Source organism: Saimiri boliviensis, chromosome 10 (genome assembly GCF_048565385.1).
Source record: "Saimiri boliviensis isolate mSaiBol1 chromosome 10, mSaiBol1.pri, whole genome shotgun sequence".
Lineage (NCBI taxonomy): Eukaryota > Metazoa > Chordata > Mammalia > Primates > Cebidae > Saimiri > Saimiri boliviensis.
In genome coordinates, this window is record NC_133458.1 from 119,613,151 (window position 1) to 119,627,465 (window position 14,315).

Sequence of the window (14,315 nt, forward strand, 5' to 3'; positions counted from 1 at the left end):
CCAAATACATCTTATCTATAGAACAGCCACTCTTCCTTCTCAGAATTCAAGGGTATTTGGTGGCAACTGTGATCATTTTCTCTCTCTGTGGAAAAAGCCTCAGGATTGGAAGGGACTTTTGTGATTTGAAAGAAATGCATGCATTTAAATATATGATCTTAACCAATAGAATCAATCAGTGGAAACCACACAGCAGTCTGAATGAACACAAATATGGTATTTGAAATCAGGAGTTATGGGTAATCTCACAGTCTCATTGCTCATTCTTCATCAAGTTTATTTTGCTTGGGTTGACCAATGACAAAAAGTCCCATTTTCTGTTTGTTTGTTTGCTTGTTTCTGAGACGGGGGTCTCAATATGTTGCCAGGGCTGGTCTCAACCTCCTCGGCTCAAGTGATCCTTCCACCTTGGCCTCCCAAAGTGCTGGGATTATAGGTGTGAGCCACTGTGCCTGGCCTCCTGCTTTTCATAGTTAAGTGGTTGCAAATGGTAATATCTTAAACATCCAGTTTGTAATTCCAAATGATCTTAATAAAATTTACCTCAAAGTTTCAAAGATAGTATTCAATTTAGAATTCCTTTACTAAGTTGAAATTGTAACAATACCTAACAACTACTTGCATTTTTATTATAAATTTAGGAGACATCCAAACTGACATAACACAAAAAATTACAAATCAACTCCAAACACTCTTGCCTGGCATTAAACTGAGTTCAGCAAATGTATATTGTAATGGACAGTTTCTTGTGCCGTTTCACTTGTGTGGACATGAATTCAATGTTTTCAAAATTAGACTTTAAAATTCAATTCAGAACAGTTTTAAAAGACAGTGGCATCACCAACTTGGCAAGGGATTCCTAGGCCATCTAGTCCCATCCTCCTGCCTGAATCCCTCTCAGTTTCCAGCATTCATTGGTTTTGTGAGCAGTTCATCTGCATCACTGAAGAAAATGCTGACTAGCACAGGTATTAAATAAAAAAAAAAAAAAAAGCAAACTAGGTCTTTGCCTTTTTTATTTCTAAGAGTTGCAGGAGACTTTTCAGGAGAAATTGGGATAATATATCAATTTGAGTCAAACTATCAATTTATGAGTCAAATTCTTGACTTCATAAATACAATCACGAACCATTTAACACTGGGGATATGTTCTAAGAGACAGATCATTCGGTGATTTCATTGCTGTGCAAACTTCACAGAGTGGACTTTCACAAACCTAGATGGTAGAGCCTGCTCCTAGGCTATAAACCTACATAGTACGTTATTGTACTGAAGACTATGGATGATTGTAATACAATGATCTTTAAACATAGAAAAAGGATAGTATAAATACAGTATACAAGGTGAAATACGGCACATCTGTGTAGGGCACTTGCCATGAATGGATCTTGCAGGACTGGAAGTTGCTCAGAGTGAGGGGGTGAGTGGTGACAGAATGTGAAGGCCCAGGACATGACTGTGCATTACTGTAGATTTTATAACACCATGCACTTAGGCTACACTAAACTAAAAGTTTCTTCTTTCTTCACTAATACATTACCCTCAGCTTACTGTAACGTTTTGACTTTGTAAACTTTTACATTTTTTAATCTTTTTGACTTTTGTAATAACATAGCTTAAAACTCAAACACAGTACAACTGTATAAAAACAAAGTATAAAAACATTTTCTTTCTTTATATCCTTACTTTACAAGCTTTTTCTATTGTTAAATATATTTCTTTTTTACTTTTTAAACTTTTTTGTTAAAAACTAAGATACACACACATTATCCTAGGCCTTCATGGGAGCAGGATCATGCAGATATCACCAGGCAACAGGAATTTCCAGTTCCATTACAATCTTCTGGGACCACTGTCATATACACAGGCCATCACTGACCAAAATATTACTCAGTGCATGACTGTATTCTCCAGAGATTGACTTTTTCAGTCAATCTCCTAGAGGAAAGAATGGTGGGTCAGCAACAACCTGCAGTTACCTGTTGGGGTCTACAGTAAACATGTACAGCAAACACTGAATCTAAATTAAATAAACAACTTGGGTACAATACGAATCTTTTTAAAAAACATAATGGATGTTCTCCTAACCAACTTCCACTCAAGGGACTTGTTAAAGTATCCCCATTCCCTTTGTAAAACAAGCTGAGGGATGCCCATGGCACAATGAGTATGCCTGGCTTGATCAGCTGTGAGTAGGGCATCATGTGCTTACCAGAGAGTCAATTGTATCTGTCTTTAAACTGTATATGTCAGCTGTACATATTACTATGATCTTCTAAAATGTGATGATCAATTGGAGAAATACAAGCAAGCGAAAAGATGAGTTGTTTCTAAGAAAACGAAGATGGATGCTTGAAAAGCTTCTTAAAAAGCAAGTTGTTTAGGAAATTGCTGTCAAAATAAGCATGGGTAAGACAATTAAAGTCATAAAATTATACTATCCTGCAATCAGTTTGCTTTGCAAATATCCTTGTTACACTTTGAAGAGACAAACCCTAGGACAAATACATATGCTCACAGACACATCATGATATCACTATATATCAGGATACTTATGAAAAATCATAACCTAGGGAACCCAAGCCAGGCTGGTTAAGAGAGCATCTAGTCTAGAATGCAGGCTGGGTGATGAATAAATACAACTACTCTGAGAAGCATTACTCAACAGAATAGCTTTGAAATAGTCAATTTCAAAGTTCGATTTGAAACAGACTCCAAATCAAACTTTGGAGTCTAACTGCAAAGACTTTGGATTATAATCCAAGTTCCACCGTCTAAAACAGTAACATTTCTCAGCTTCCCTGAGGCATGTCTTCTGTACCTATAACTTAGCTATGGGCCTCAGCCACAGCAATTGTCAGTATTAATTATCATTGTTATTGTTCTAGCACAACCTCTAGTACCAGTGGACACGAAAAGTCTACGATCAAGTGAGGGAGAGGGGAGGAACACGAAGTATTTTGCTATTTAAAATGAATCCTTAAATTAAAACTTTAAAAGATTGGGCATCACTTCGAAAAGAAAACAAACAAACAAAAAAAACCTACCCATAAGACAACACAACAATCTGACACCACAGAGGCTGCCCACCAAGAAAGGAAAGAAGGGGCTCTGAGACCGTTGGCAGTTGAGACCAAGGCCTAATGTCACCCAATTACTGACTTTTTCCCATTCAAGAAACAGAAACTGCTTAAAAAAAAAAAAAAAAAAAAAAAGTCAGATTGAATTTGCTTCACAGAAAATACCCTCTAGAGAAGTGTTTTTTAACAGGATGCTGGATAGATTTTTTTTTAAAAAAACAACAACCCACCTGAGGCCTCCCTCTTTTAGCATCAACTGAGAAAGACAAAGTACCAGTTATATTCTCTAGTTTTTGGGTGAGCAAACAAGATTGCAGATCCATAGAACATCCAAAGCACGTGCAACCTTAAATGTGGCAATGGGAGCGACATTCTGTTGGCTAAGCACTGCATTTCAGGAGTACACAGCAGCCTCTAGGTCAGGCGTCCCCAAACTACGGCCCACGGGCCGCATGCGGCCCCCTGAGGCCATTTATCCGGGCCCCCGCCACACTTCAGGAAGGGGCACCTCTTTCATTGGTGGTCAGTGAGAGGAGCACAGTATGTGGCGGTCCTCCCATGGTCTGAGGGACAATGAACTGGCCCCCTGTGTAAAAAGTTTGGGGACGCCTGCTCTAGGTAAAACAATTTAAGGCCTGGCTTAGCAGCTTAATCAGGTAATGACGGAACCAAAATAGAATTCACAGGAAACAAGGGTTGATTGGTAACAAACAACAAATCAATATTAGCTGGGGACTGTAGTCAGTAAAGAAAACCCAGCGTTCTCTTTTTGTTTGAGACAGGGTCTAGCTCTGTGTCCAGGCTGGAGTACAGTGACACAATCTCAGCTCACTGCAACTTCCACCTCCCAGGCTCAAGCTAACCCCCTACATCAACCTCCCAAGTAGCTGGGACTATGGGTGTGCACCACCACCTTTGGCTAACTTTTGCAGTTTTGTAGAGATAGGATTTCACCATGTTGCCCAGGTTAGTCTCAAACTTCTGAGCTCAAGTGATCTACTCACCTCAGCCTCCCAAAGTTGGGATTACAGGTATGAGCCACCACGCCCAGCTAACCCAAGCTTTCTTTATTCAAGAGTCTGCAAGAGGGATTCCAGACTTCTCTTTATAATGAAATGTTTACTCTGAGCACACCTCTCCAGGGTTCCCAGTCTTGACTTCAGCAGTTTGGCTGCTGTCAATCAAGACATTACATAAGAACTTTGGCCTGTGTATACTCATGAAGAAGAGGGTGAGGAAGCTGCTAAGATTCCCTAAATATTTGTTGAGGACTAACACCCTGTCAGGTAAAGCAGGACATTTTTGTGGCATTTCCTGGATGTTAAGATGTGAGAAGTCATCAGTGTGGAATTCCATCCAGCTGTAAATTACCACACGCAAACCAGAATGTCCATGACGAGCAAACAGAATTTCAGTGAAATATATCAGTTTGTTACTGACAGAGACCATCATTAGGGAATTCTGGGATAAAATGCTTTGTAAGGTAGAGTAATTTTTTTTTTCTTTTTTTTGAGAGACAGGGTCTCACTCTGTCACTAAGGCTGGAGAACAATGACATGATCACAGTTCACCACAACCTTGAATTCCTGGGCTCAAATGACCCTCTTACCTCAGCCTTCTGATTAGCTGGGACTACAGGCATGCACTATCCTACTCAGCTAATTTTTAAATTTTTTGTAGCAATAGGGTCTTGCTATGTTGCCCAGGCTGGAGAAGGTCATTTTGAAGATAAAATGACACACACCTTGCTGCTTATAAGCTTGGCATTTGTATACGGATTCTCTCACTGTGAGGATCCTTGCGTGGGAGCCTGCCATGTCCCTGGCTGAGTATTTCAGATCGTAAGCCTCAGTGGACGGCCCAGCTTGGACCTCACCCTCCTCAGCAGTGTGTGTGTGCGTGGAGGAGGGGGGATGCTGACGTTCAGCCTCAATTGTCACGACGCCACTACATTCCTTCCTCTAGACCCTCACCTCCCATCCACCTGACTTGGTCCTCTCCCCTCATCCCTGATCAGATGCTGAGTTCTCACATACCTGTAAAGCCAAGCAGACAGCGACCAAATCTCTGTGCTCTCAGGTCTCTTAGCACGCTTCGCTTCCTCCCTCATCCCACACATCGTCCTGGAAATACCCACTGAATGTGTGTGTCCTTGAGACAGTGAGCTCCCTGACCATAAGGCAGGGTTTTCCCATGCCCGTGCTTCTGACCTCATCAGGTAGTGAGCACAAAGTAGCTGCTCAGTGTTGAACTGAATGTATGTGAACCTCTCCTGATAGAAATAGTTACCTAAAGTCCCCAGACCGTGCCCTGGTTCTATATGTCATTGATGCTGAAGAGCATATGTGGCCTTGTCAGATGCCCCATCTGCAAAGGGCAAACCGGCCTCATACTCCATCTGCTATTAAGACCCCACACCCAGGGCACAACAGTGGCCGAGCAGAAGAGTAAAGTGGACGCCCTGTATCTTGTTGAAATAACACAGAGGCACATGTGTCAGCCCCAGGGTTTATTATATGTGCCTCTGCACCTATCCCCTAGAAACCTCAGAGCATTTCAAACTAGCTACCTGCTGAATCTTACACTATCCAAAACACAGGCAAGTCTTGCCAGTTTTTACCTCTAAAAGGCTTCTCATCTCTGCCCACTTCCCCATCTCCCCAGACATTATTGCCTTTAGCCTGAATCCTGCGATAGCCTCTTCACTCAACTCCCAGGACCTACTCCATGTGCCACCTCCAGCAGCCAGACTAACTGGTAAGAGGTCGTTTCATCAGCTTTTGCTTCTAACCATCTGTGGCCTCCTCCTGCTGTTAGAAGAAAAGCCTTGAAGGCCCCACCTAATCTGGTGTGGCCTTCCTCTCTGTAGCCCCTCCCACCTGTCACTCTAGAACTCTGACCCTCTGTCTGAAACCAGCAATCTCAGGGCCTCTGCACTTGCCAGTTCCTCTGTGGAGCATTCTTTTCCCCAGCTTGTTCCGTGCCCGGCTTCTTCTCATCCATCAGCTTTCAGCTGAGGCCTTCCCTGACCCCCATCTAAACAGGCTTCTCTTTACCTTACCTCTATCACCCTCAGCATGCACCAATATCTGTAATTATTGATCTGTGTGTTAACCTGTTTGTCTCTCTGCCAAGAACAGAAGTTCCACGAGTGCAGGTACTTCGTCTTGTTCTCTACTTTATTACCAGAGCCTGATACAGAACCTGGTACCTAGTGGGAGCGCCAAAGAGATGTGCTAATTGATTGAATAAATGTATGAATGAGTGAATAAGAAAAGAATGAATACCCCCTGAGAATATCAATACCATCAAACTCCCAAAGAACCTTCAAATCAGACCCAAAATGGGCCCAGCTTCCTTGAAAACGTAACACCTTTCCCTTTAGCGAAATAAACCCTAAGTCCTGCCTACACTGAAACTTCCTTGCATTCATTCACACTGTCTTCTCTTACAAATCCACAACATTCTTCTTACTGACCACCTTTCTATTTAGAAACAACTTAGAGTTCCTTGGCTCAGAAAACCGGAACTTGACCTTGGAGTCAGGCCCAAGGTCACAGACTCACACTTGAGAGGCTGGGTGGAGAGCCCTGACACCCTCTGAATTGGTTGTACCTCTGGCCCCAAGCCCCATCCTTTAGAGGAACAAAAATGAGAAAAAAGCAGAGGCACCCAGAGGCCTGACGTAATCTCAGGGTTGCAGGGAAGCTCTACTTCTCCCCAAGACCCTATTGCCTGGCCGGCCAAAGACCCACGGGAGGGAGGAAATGTGGGTGGGCTGGGAGTGAGAGGCAGCGGAAGGGCATGGAGTCTGGGAAAAGACACGCCTAATCCGGCCTAATCCCTCTGCTTTGAAAGCAGACAAACTTCAAATCCTGACTCCAATATCTACATTTCTGAAGGCCACACAGATGCTATTTAACCTATCAGAGCCTCAGTTTCCACAAGTATAAAATGGATTTCACGATTTCTACTTTAAGAGGATTGCTGGGCAATCTATCCCCAGGTGTTACGCCTGGCTGCATCCACCTACCCTTCAATGTCCCAGGATGAGCCTATTGTTAATATGAGAAAAATACAACCCTGTATCAAACATTCCCTGTGACTTGCCCCCCAGATATGGGTTTAGTAGACTGTTTTGAGGCTGGGCCATACAAACTAATCTACATTGACTTAAGTTTGGTAAGTAACAGGGCCAAGCTAATCCCTGAATTTAGCTTATATATGTACAGCAGACATTCAATACATATTTTTCAATGAATGAATTAAATGCCAAGATGGATTATGTTTATATTGATCCTACTAATCAAGTCTAATAAAGTAAAATCTCTTTTTTCACTATCGGTGTGTGTTGCTAGGCACTAATCCACCTTGTGCTTTGATACCATAGACGTGTGGCAAGAAAACAGATTTAAGCCATTATAGGGCTAAAGACTTTGACACTCAAGTTCTCTCCTTACGTAGGCCACAGGAAAAATGAGCAACTGGATGTGAAAGCTCCTTATTTCTTTTAGAGATTATCTTTCAGCTCCCTTAGGATTTATAATTTCAATAGCCAAAGGGACTCTCAAAACAGAATGACCTCCCAGTAAAAAAAAAAAAAAAAAAAAAAAAGTAAAAATGAAAAATGAACCAATCTTCATTCCAGATGTGAATGTCTCCAAATGTTGCAAGCATATTTAGGAGAAGCACTCCCCTTTAATCTTGCTCCATAAATACTGAACAAGGAAGAATATTGCCTAATACTGAGATTTCGCTAAATAGTCTAATGAAACCCGTCAGTTCTGTACTTACCAGCATGGCATCCCTGAAGGCTCCTGGTGACTGTATGATTATCAAATAATGCTGTCCTACCTTATGCCTCACTTGCAAAACAGTTTCTTACAGCTCACACTTGCTGTAAGAAGGGTAAGAGAAGACTAATTCCCATCCCATACAGCTACCCTTCAGCCTAAGAAAACATACCTACTAAAGCAAATTCACAGAAAAATTAAGAGCCACTATTCCCTTTGCAAAGGAACTGCCTGAGAGTAACTTTAAAATGCCTTTACAATGGATTTAATTTAAGAAACTGTGACTGGCTCACAATTTGGCAAGTGCCCTTGATGAGGCACAGGGTGGATGCCTAACCAAGAGGCAGGTTAAAGGTGCCATGCTTACAAAACACAGCATGCCTGCAAAGGGCATAGGTCTAAAGTCAGAAGGTCTGGGTCCCAACTGTCACTAATGAGCTGCATGATGGAGTCACGTTATTTAACTTACTTGGTTTTAGTTTCCTTACCCAGAGATGAAGAATCATTAATAAAAGCCAGTGTTACCTACATCCCAGAGTTATTAGGAAAATCAAATAAAATGTGAAAACTGGCCCCACCAGCTTTCATGTTAGAAAGCACAAAGGCATACCCAGAATTTAGGAGACTCTTTTATTCAAGTATATATGGATGCAAATAAATAAGAGCCACCCAGAAAATCATGTGCACCCATTCTTGCTCATACTAAATGTATTTCCTCTTACTAATATGGGAACAATTGGAATGGTAGAGATTTCTGTGAATCAGGATGAACACAAGCTTTTAGAGAATGAGTGCTGCTATCATTGAGGACACGAGATCTACTCTGTGACAGCTTTTGACACCCTAGGACAGTCACACAGGCAATGCACTCACCCCACTCTGTAGGGGATCAGGCCCTGAGGCCATTATTTAATGTTTACCAAACATGAACAATGTGCTAGGACTGTCTGGAATACTGAATTCATTGTGACCAGGCAAAGAGAACCACCAACTGCCAACACATTTGGTCAAGAGTGACAATGTCACAGTGTAGGTCACCTTCCCAGTCACTTACAGGTGATCCTTCTACACCCTGGAGGGTTTGGGTATGCTTTTCCTGCACTCCTGCCTCATGACAGCAGTTCAATGTCTTCAGCAAATCATCATCTCTCTAGGAAACACAAAGGAGAAGAAAAAAAGAAAAAAAACAAAAAAAACAGGACGACCCCAGCACCTTCACACTGGACAAGAATTATCAGGGCTCCTGCTCAGTGGGCTGCAGGGTGGAGCCAGCGCTGAGGCCAGCTGTCTTTGCTCACTCTCCTATTCTCTACCTTTCACATTCATATGTCCTAGAAGCTGAATAAGCTCCTCAAGCCTTGGCCAGAAAGAACATCGCAAGGTTGAATAACTATAAGGATGATCAAAATAATCAAAGGGGAAAATAAAAAGTACAGTTGTACCTTGGTATCTGCAAGGATTAATTCCAGGAGCCCCTGGGATACCAAAATCCATGATGCTCAAGTCCCTGATACAAAATGGCATATTATTTACTTATAACCTATGCACATCCTCCAATATAGTTTAATTCATTTCTAGATTAGTTAGAATGCCTAATACAATGGCTTGAACAATTATCAAGCCATTCTTTATAAATATAAATGTAAATGTTATATAAATAGTTGTCACACTGGATTGTTTAGGGAATGATGAGAAAAAAACTCTGTACATGTTCAGTATAGATGCAACCTTTCTTTTCCTGAATATTTTCCATCTACAGTTAGTTGAATCTATGGATATGGAACCCACAGATATGGAGGGCAACTGTACCTGAAAAGCTCTGCATGAATTCACTGACCTTGCCAGAAAAGCCAGTTCAGGGGAAGGAACTTCCAAAAGACACCCAGAGGGACAGCTGATTGCCTAACACCTAGTGGTTCTCAAACTTGAGTGTGCATCTGAACTGCCTGGAGGGTATGTTAAAACACAGAAACACAAAGTTTCTGAGTTAGTAGCTGATGTCGCTGGTGCCCGGGGGGACAACACTTTAGAAACCACTAACATAATAAATGGGCAAAGGCTGCCTAGTCAGTCAGTCCCACTAGACCAACTTTTGATGCCCTAGGACACTCACACAGGCAGTATACTCACCGCACTCTGTAGGGGATCAGGCCCTGAGGTCTTTATTTCATGTTTACCAAACATGGACAATGTGCTGAATCCATGGTTAATTAATCCGTCACATTCTCACTCTTGGCTGAATGTGTTGGAGGTTGGTGCTTCTCTTTGCCTGGTCACAATGGATTCATCCATCACCTCCCTCCCAAACCGAGCCACTAGAAACGTACTAGGAATTAAGCAGCTGTATCCTTTCGTGCCTCTCCGCTCCTCATTTCCCATTAATACACCCATGCTGCTATGGATAAAGAGAACAATTATCAAGCCATTCTTTATAAATCTCTCCCGGGGCTGAGTCCAGCTCTCACCTGTGCACAATAAGACTCTGCAAAACGAGTAGTTAGGCGGCAAAAGAGAGGACACAGCAGTGCAGGCAGAGCATTCAAGGGCTCCCCAGCCCAGTTCCGTCTGACCCACTGGGGAGTCCCTCTCTCAGTGACGAGAGCGTGCCACTGGGTCAGTGCCAGGGAAACATTGTGACCTGCTTTTCTCCTCACTAATTTTCCTAGTGATCTGCCATCATGCACGGTGATTTCCCGCTGAGAGTTCACTTCGTGTCACCAAACTGCCACCCCTGCCGGCAGCCTCGCCAACAACTCAAGTGCAAAGGAAATCAATGAGTAGCCACAAACACTGCACCCCTGGTGGGTGGCAGGGCAAAACACCTCAAGTCCAGGATCACGGCACTTTTGACCTGGAAGGGACCGCCACAAACATTTCTTTCCTCCCCACACCTGATTACATTATACAGTATGCTATTTTAATAACAGCAGGAGTTACTGCCAAAATAATATTGTTTTTGTTTTATGATGGGGCTAACAGAAGTTCCTACAGAGAGCAGTATTGTGAATAATGTAAATGCTCTGTGGTAACGGCCTATCCTGCTAGATTCTTTTCTTTGGTTTAAATGGGGAAAATCTGGCCAATTTTCACACACACGTCATCTTGCTCTTTTCTGGCTATGGGACAGAAAAGGTTACACACATTTTGGGCTACAATTGTAGGGCTGAAAACCAGCTTCAGGTTAAATAAGGAAAAAGAATGGAGAGTGATTCATTCATAGCATTTTGGTAAATATAGACACTGTGTTTGTTTATAAATACTCGGCCTGTAAGATGATCTTGTGTGCACAAATGGGCATACTGGATGGAACAAATATGATTTTCCCACCCATTAATAATCAAAATCCAATGAGCTCTCTCTCACGTGCAAAACTGCATCAGTTCCCATGCTCTGAGTGCCTGACTTGGTGTAGACCCAGCATTCTCCAAAGCAGTAACACAAACACAGCCTCCACTTACCCCCAAATCATGAATCCATCTCAGATATCTCACACGCAAGACATGGGCCACAAGCCCAGCTGTATTCAGAAAATTCTGGAGCAGAAGGACAGCTCATTCTCAGTGACAATATTGGCTGAGGCTTCAAGAACATTGATTAAAAACTCTTGCACCCTCCTTACACACAAAAGAATCCACTCATCTGCATCCCTAGATGAGGCCATGCACAAGCTGCCTTCACACCCAACACCCATGGTGGTTCCTGTCCTCACCTGTTTTCCAGGAGTGTCATGCACACCACCTCTCGAACCCCAGGGTTGTTGGCCTTCTCCACGGAACAGCCCTGCAAGTTCCAGGTAGCCAGTCTCAGCACAGGCCTCCCATCCCTTGTGCCTCCAAAGGCCTCCACGGAGGGCCGGGTGGAGATAATCTGCGTGGGCCCCCCTGGTGGCAGGTCCAGGTCCTCACTCTGCAGGCTCAGGGAGGTAGGGCTCGGGTGAGGCTTGGCGGTGAAGGTCAGGCCCCCGTTCGTGTGGGTGGATGGGGGCCTGGACCGCTCAGCAAACACCTGGTGTCGTATCCTGTCCAGGAAGGCGGCATTGATACCATCCATCCTCACTAGGTCCTCAACGCTGCGAAAGGGCCCATGCTCGCGCCGGAAGTCCACGATGCTGAGGGCCATTTTCTCCGAGAGGCCTCGCACGCTCATGAGCTGGGCCGGGGTGGCTGTGTTGATGTTGACACGTGGGGTGAGGGGCACAGCTGTGGCCAGGTGGTGAGGCTGCTGCTCCGCCAGCAGGTCCCGCCGCAGGGAGCTGGGAGAGTGCTGCGCGGAGCTGCCCTTGCTGCTCACACAGATCTCAAACTTGACCTGCTCCAGCTTGGTGGCGCCTACACCACTGACCAGTGCCAGGTCCTCCACCTTCTTGAAGCCACCAATATACTCTCGGTACTCCACGATGCTGCGTGCCACAGCACGTGTTACACCAGGCAGGGTCATCAGCTCCTCCTCTGTGGCAGTGTTGATGTTGAGCCGCTCCTGATTCACCAGGATGTTGCTGAAGTTACAGGCTGCGCTGAACTTGCGGCTATGGGACAGGTCCGAGGGGTCCCTCGGGATGGAGCGGTGGCAGCCCAGGGTGCTCCCCATGGTCCGCCAGGATCAGGGCCCAGGAAGGCCTCACCGCTGCAGAAGAGATCTCTGGCTTGGGAGGAAGCCCAGTAGGTCGTACAAGCACTGAAAAATGGAAGGTTCAGTATTCAAGGGCTGAAGAGGTGGTTACTATAGACACACCGAATCCTCCATGCCGTTCACTTCGCCGCCTAGAAAATAAATTAATAAACATAAAACATGTTAATAAACATAAAAATCCATTTAATTAAGCAATTTGCATTAGCACCCCCTACCCAGTGCTGGAATTAGTAACCAGGAGTCCGGGGCTGGTGACTGCTGTAAGTCCCTAAAAACACAGGCACAATGAAGATTGGCCCATCTGGATACTCCTCTGGGGACGTCCGGATTTTACCACACTGTAATCCAAAAAGGCTACGAGCCGCTTCCCTTGGGAAGAGACCCATCACCATCAGCCTCACGCTTCTCCTCTGGGCCTCTCTCAACTCTGGCACTTGGGTCACCCCCACTCGGGCTCACGAAGACGGGAGGGCCACCCCACCTCCCCCACGGTTCGCGTCTGATACAGCGCCACCTGCAACCTGGGAAGTCCGTGCTCACCGGTGCGGGCACTGATAAGGGGCTTATCCACCCCCGCGCTCGACTCGCCGCGGGTCCCCGTGCACCACCTCTCGGCCACTCCGCGGGGCGCCGGTTCCTCTTCCACCTGCGGCTCCGAAGCCTAAGCCCAGCCCCGGACAGCGCGGGCACCCTGCCTCCAGCCCAGGCGCCCGCGGAGCTGCAGGTCACTGGCCGGGCCCTGGAAGCCTCCTACGCCGCCTCGGTCTGCCTGCCCCGGCTCTTTCCGCGGGAGAAACTCTGCATCGCTCTCTCAGAGTGAACAAACAGAAGCCGCGGGGCTGCTCGGAGACGGCGGCAGCGGCGGCGAAATCTGCCGCGGAGGCTGCACCAAGACTTGCGGCGGCGCCGCAGTTGCGTTTATCCCGGCAAAAAGTCCCGAGCCCAACTCGGGCGCGGGATCCGCCAGAGCCGGTCCAGACCCAGCACCAGCCACAAGGCTCCCGCTCTCAGTCGGTGTCAAAGCCAAAGTCCCGGCAGCGCCGCTCGCGCCTCAGCAGTCACCACGGCCACGCCTCCTCCGCGCGGTAACTCCTCCCCGGGACTCCGGAGGGCACGAGGGGGAGGGGCCCGGGCGTGGGGCGCGGCCCGGCACCGGGGGGTGCAGAGAGGAACCCGAGAGCGCAAGGGCGGGCCTGGAGTGCGAGAGGCGGGGCCACGGGGAGGGGGCGGGGCCTGGCACAAACGGTTGCAGCGCGGTACCCGGAAGCGCGTGGGGCGGGCCTGGAGTGCGAGAGGCGGGGTCATAGAGTGTGGGAGCGGCTCCAGGGAGCAAGGGGGAGGGAAGCGCGGGGGCGGGGCCATGAGCGCGGGGGTGGGTCCTGGAAGCGCAGACGCGAGACTTAGGGGCCGAAGGGGCGGAGCCGGTGCCGTGCCAGGGAGGGCGGGTCACGGGGAGGCTGTCCCAAGTCAGCTGCCCCCGGACCAGGGTTGCCACCTGGGACCAAGGACTGGTTGTGCCCGGTAGAGGCTGTTTAGGATCACCCGAGGCAAGACCTGCCCAGCTGCTGTTCGTCCATCTTTGAGGTGTGGGGGTGAAGGCCGGGGCAATCCCTGAGAGGGCATCCCTGTAGGTCCAGGGTCTCGCGGAGTTTTGCAGAATGTTCCAGAGGGGACTGAATGGGGTCGTCTTAATTTCTGTCCCCACTTTCAGCCTTTTCTTTTCTTCCACTAGTGTATTACCTTTGTTCCTTTCAGAGAGATGTCCTCTAATAACGCCAGGGACTGATTGTGCCCCTAGCAGAGGGCACGCACC

At 46.4% G+C, this 14,315-nt stretch overlaps 1 protein-coding gene across 2 annotated transcripts in view; it reads right to left on the bottom strand.

The window, feature by feature from the left end:
• Window positions 1-13,568, bottom strand: part of EEPD1 (endonuclease/exonuclease/phosphatase family domain containing 1) — a 141,122-nt gene extending 127,554 nt beyond the window's left edge. The window contains exons 1-2 of one of the 2 annotated variants that reach the window (XM_074379820.1): window positions 13,043-13,568; window positions 11,583-12,633 (exon numbers count right to left, since the gene is read on the bottom strand). In XM_074379820.1, the coding sequence (XP_074235921.1) occupies window positions 11,583-12,460 (878 nt within the window). In that variant the 5' untranslated portion in view covers window positions 12,461-12,633; window positions 13,043-13,568. The remainder of the gene's footprint in view (window positions 1-11,582; window positions 12,634-13,042) is intronic. The other variant, XM_010341306.2, reaches the window with a different exon arrangement.
• Window positions 13,569-14,315: the final 747 nt, after the last annotated feature.